The sequence below is a fragment of the Cephus cinctus genome, unplaced genomic scaffold (assembly GCF_000341935.2).
Source record: "Cephus cinctus unplaced genomic scaffold, Ccin1 Ccin1_scaffold0246, whole genome shotgun sequence".
NCBI classification, from domain to species: domain Eukaryota; kingdom Metazoa; phylum Arthropoda; class Insecta; order Hymenoptera; family Cephidae; genus Cephus; species Cephus cinctus.
Genome location: NW_014332961.1, coordinates 349,772 through 354,161, shown reverse-complemented (window position 1 = coordinate 354,161; position 4,390 = coordinate 349,772). Strand labels below are relative to the sequence as shown.

The 4,390-nt window shown below is 41.6% G+C and overlaps 1 protein-coding gene across 3 annotated transcripts in view; it reads left to right on the top strand.

Annotated features, from left to right (window-relative positions):
* LOC107265909 overlaps positions 1 to 3,452 on the top strand; it is a 3,946-nt gene extending 494 nt beyond the window's left edge. The window contains exons 1-7 of one of the 3 annotated variants that reach the window (XM_015735826.2): positions 616 to 837; positions 969 to 1,459; positions 1,746 to 1,970; positions 2,075 to 2,236; positions 2,639 to 2,846; positions 2,909 to 3,104; positions 3,223 to 3,452. In XM_015735826.2, the coding sequence (XP_015591312.1) occupies positions 1,788 to 1,970; positions 2,075 to 2,236; positions 2,639 to 2,846; positions 2,909 to 3,104; positions 3,223 to 3,415 (942 nt within the window). In that variant the 5' untranslated portion in view covers positions 616 to 837; positions 969 to 1,459; positions 1,746 to 1,787 and the 3' untranslated portion in view covers positions 3,416 to 3,452. Of the gene's footprint in view, positions 1 to 615; positions 838 to 968; positions 1,460 to 1,745; positions 1,971 to 2,074; positions 2,237 to 2,638; positions 2,847 to 2,908; positions 3,105 to 3,222 lie in introns of those variants that run through there. The other 2 variants (XM_015735825.2, XM_025083177.1) reach the window with 2 other exon arrangements.
* The last annotated feature ends 938 nt before the right edge of the window (positions 3,453 to 4,390 follow it).

The window sequence follows — 4,390 nt, the reverse complement described above, 5'->3', positions numbered from 1 at the left end:
CCCCCCCCCCCCGACAGACACACACATATGCACGAGTTTTTTTTCTTTTTCCTTCATGATTATCTGCCCACTTTTTTTCATTGCTAATGCCAAACTTAGAGCAGTAAAAAGGTCGTGCATTTTTTCACTTTAGATTAAAGTTTAAGATTGTAGTAGCAATGGATAAAATTGTAGAAAATAAGAGAGAATTCGCAAGGAATTATTAATAGTCAGATGAGAAATTACAAATTATGCAGCTGCCTACTATCTAACATGATTTCTATAGAGCTGCACGGATGGTGTGTACTCACAGAGTGAATTATCGTAGAGAAATACGAGTCAGGGATTTCTGCACACTTGATTAAACGATTGATAATTAAAGATGGTTTAGTATTGTTATTAAATTAGAATAAACATACGTTCCGAAAGGACATAATGAAGAAAGAGCGTCATGAAGGTTAGAGCTCGCGTGCGCTCTGTAAATTCATTGGTTGATTATCAAAGCGAGGTACCTGCTTGGCTGCTACGCCCCGATACGTAGATACCAAACGACTATGCATACTATACTCGACACGAAGCCATGGAATCGATATTCCCTTAGTTATTTCCTCTTATCTAGTACACGTCCGCCCTGGCTATATGTGCCTGATAATACTAAATTTCAAATAATCGTTTCTTTTGAGCCCCCCGTATTCAAGGATTAGCAGTACTTATCCATATTTTGCTTGATATCTAATAACGAGTTCCAATTTTCCTGGTATTTATTTGCTTGATCTCTTCCTGCTTGCTTTGGAAAACTCACACAAGAATTCTCTACCATTCCTACGTACTTCATCATACTCTTTTTAAATAGCCAAGGTAGCCTAAGACAATTGCCTTTATTCATATCATCCAATAAATCTTAAATAATCTTAATGTGGCATATCTAGTACTGTTAACTTGAAGATATCTTTGAGTTATGCTATATATTAGAATTTCGTATTTTTCAGTGCACTGTGTCAGTCAGCTCTTATCCTACCAAGGGCAGAGAAGAAAGTATCTCTTTTGATTGGCTAAACGGCTGTTCGACCCACCCTCTGCAAACACCTTGGCAATGCAGACTGCAGTGCTGGGTTACTGTAGGCTCTCAGTAGGACTCAGTTCGTTAACAGTGTCTCACTAGAACGCACGCCGATTCCGCTCTATTCTCTCCTCTCGTGCCGGGAGAAACACCCGTACTCGTATTGATCCTCCCGGAGGCTGCGGATTCGCCGTCGTTGCTGCGTGGTTGCGTAGTGCTCAACGAGAGAAGATCCAAGACGAGGTCTCTAGATACGAGAGTGACAAAGAGTGTTTCGGAGGGATGAAAAGAGACCCTATTTTTAATGTGCACAAGTTCGAATGTCGCCCCGGCATGTGACTTCGTGTTTCCTGTGACCTAATCAGAGTCGTCTATTTTTTTTAAAATACGGCTAGAAGCATGGAGTTATCCTATAGAGAGGTAATGACTGTCTTATGTTTATTAATAAGTTTCTCATTAGCTTCAAAGTTATCGATGCCCTTTTCTTCCTCCTAATCATGCATGTGTAAACATTTGATAGATTATTTGCTTGGGGATTCAATCATCGCTCTTTTTAAAAGCACAGCCGTGGGAATCATTTAATCGAGTTTTGAGAATATATTTTTGGTATTTTGTTCAGTTATTGTGCAGCTTCAATTATATTCGGTTGCTTATTGAGAATTCTTGAAATATTTGTATCGCTTTTCTATATTTACCATTTTTTCAGTGAGTGTTCGTTAACGAAAGTGAGAGGAATCAAATCGGAAAGATGGCTGTGGATATATTGGATGTCGATCATCTGGCTGTCAGTGCTATAGTCACAGTAGGGATGCAATTAATATTCTTCACGATCGCTGCTACTTTCCAGATGGATAAGCTCACCGATTTTGCGGGCGGAACCAATTTTATTATTCTGGCTCTTCTTACATTTTTCCTCGGTCAAGTCGGCAAGGTATTTTAATCCGTGTAAATCTTTAATTAAGCTCTTGACATTATCCACAATCTTACATCATAAATTTTATCAATCACTTGTCTGATTAGATATTTTTTTATCAGACTTATGATAGCAGACAGTTGATGGTCACAGTTTTCGTATGCCTCTGGGGTGCTCGGCTCTCTGGTTATCTTCTGTACCGTATTATCAAAATTGGCCGAGATAAACGATTCGATGATAGGCGCAGCAATGTGATACGCTTTGCTGTGTTTTGGACATTTCAGGTAAATTTTTTTTCCTACATTTTTTAAATTTTATTTTTTTTCCAGTCTCATCGTTCCATCGCTCAGATTTTACTTTTTCCCTCTCGTGCTTACATATATTAATGGCTTCAAGCAGAATGACTGGCTTGCGTGAATCGCCTCACTTTACCAAGGTGCTCTCTTAATAAGTGGCTCTCGTTTAAATATGTAAATTCATTTACGTTCGTATGAAATATAGTGTCTGTATTTTTATGGACGAATGAAAAACTCGTGCTCTCTAGTTCTTTCGTCGCGGGGCTTCTCTCTTGCTGATACCGATAGCGTACGGTTGGATATTTATTTACTCTCAAAGCAACTGCACGTGATTGCTCGTTGAAGAACGTCTGGATTTCAGTTGGCTGATTATTTATTTTGATTCTTCAGGCCGTGTGGGTATATGTCGTCAGTTTACCGGTAATTTTTATTAATTCACCTCGTCACAAGATCCCACCAGCACCGAGAACTATGACGACCTTGGACAGCGCGGGAACAGGTCTGTTCGTTATTGGATTACTCGCTGAAACTTATGCAGATTTGCAGAAGTTCTCCTTTAGGCAGGATCCCGTTAATGACGGCAAATGGTGCAACGACGGTGAGTATTTTTTAATATAACAGATTCTTACTAAGAATCAATACTTTGTAAACTTGTATTAGGACTCTGGAGGTTATCGAGACATCCTAACTATTTCGGCGAGATAGTAGTCTGGTGGGGAATATTTGTGATTTCATTGAACGTGATCGAGGGAGCCGAGTGGGTTGCTATTGCCTCACCAATCTTTACGACCATCATTATACTCTTTCTATCGGGAATGCCACTCTTGGAGAAGTCTTCGGATGAGCGCTACAGAGAGTAAGTATTCCTTATATCTTTTAAAAGAATTTTTGGCAACCATCAAGGATTTCTCATATCTTGGCACTATTTCTGCTTCTGGTTCTGTCGCAGTTCTGTATAATTTTTCTTCTTCCAGCAATGCGGACTACCGCTACTACAAGCAATCGACATCACCATTGATCCCTATACCGCCGTCCATATATGTCGAGGTGCCCTGGTTCCTAAAATTCGTTCTTTGCTGTGAATTCCCTCTATATGACTCTCTCGACGTGAAACCCCAGGCTGCCGTCACTGAATCCACGTCTATTAGTCTCGCGGCCTCTACGTAGCTGTAGCCGTACGTCGGGCGTCCCGCCTCGGGGCCCGGCGTACTATCTGCCACGGCTAGCACGGCCCTCTGAACTCTCTCTGATACCATCGTCATCGACGTCCTCCTCGACCGACGACGCACCTGACTGGACCTTCGAAATTGGCACTCTACATTTGGAGAAAGATTCTGCGCTGTGTGAGAAGTCTCTAGCGAATTTTGATCTTGCTGGAGGTAATGGAGCTGGTATAAAGTTTGGTGGACCACTTGAATCTCCAAAGACTGACAACTGGGCTGTGTGTCAAGGAAGTAGTCAGGAAACGGAGAAGAAACCGTTTGTGAGACAATCAGCTGTCGATTTGGGAAATTCAGATCCATTTGGAATGCACTACAAGTGGAGAAATGCTTCTATGACTGCTACAAGGATTCGCAGCTCCTCGTCTCATGGAGACGGCATAGTGAAACATTACTACTGTAAGGAAAATTCACTTGTTCCTCTGCAGGGTATGCCGAACACAATGTACCGAGGTGTGCATACTTCTAGAACAAATGTCTCGCCAAAACCGAAGAACTACTCATTCAATAATACCAGTAGGTCAGTATCCAAGTTAAACTCATCCAGCAAACCATTGTTCTCCCGATCAGCTACATTGGAATGGACATCAGAAGGTCCAAGCACGCAAACTCCAACTTCAGAGTGGATCGACTCATTTACTAAGCAGCATGGATTAATGAAAAATTCTACGGATCAGTGTAAAAATGTTGCCGAAACTTCAAGATCAGCTTTGGGAATAACGGGGACTTTCTCTAAGTATAGGATACTATCGAAATCACCTTCAGCCCCAGGAAACAATTCAACGTCGAAAATGACTTACGCAAATTGTTCGACTAATTCCTCCTTCGAGCAGGATCCAACGGACTCAATCACAGACGTGAGAACGCGCGCCCTGGCACACCACGGCGCTCTCTCGCCTGAATGGGAAAAGAAATACTATGA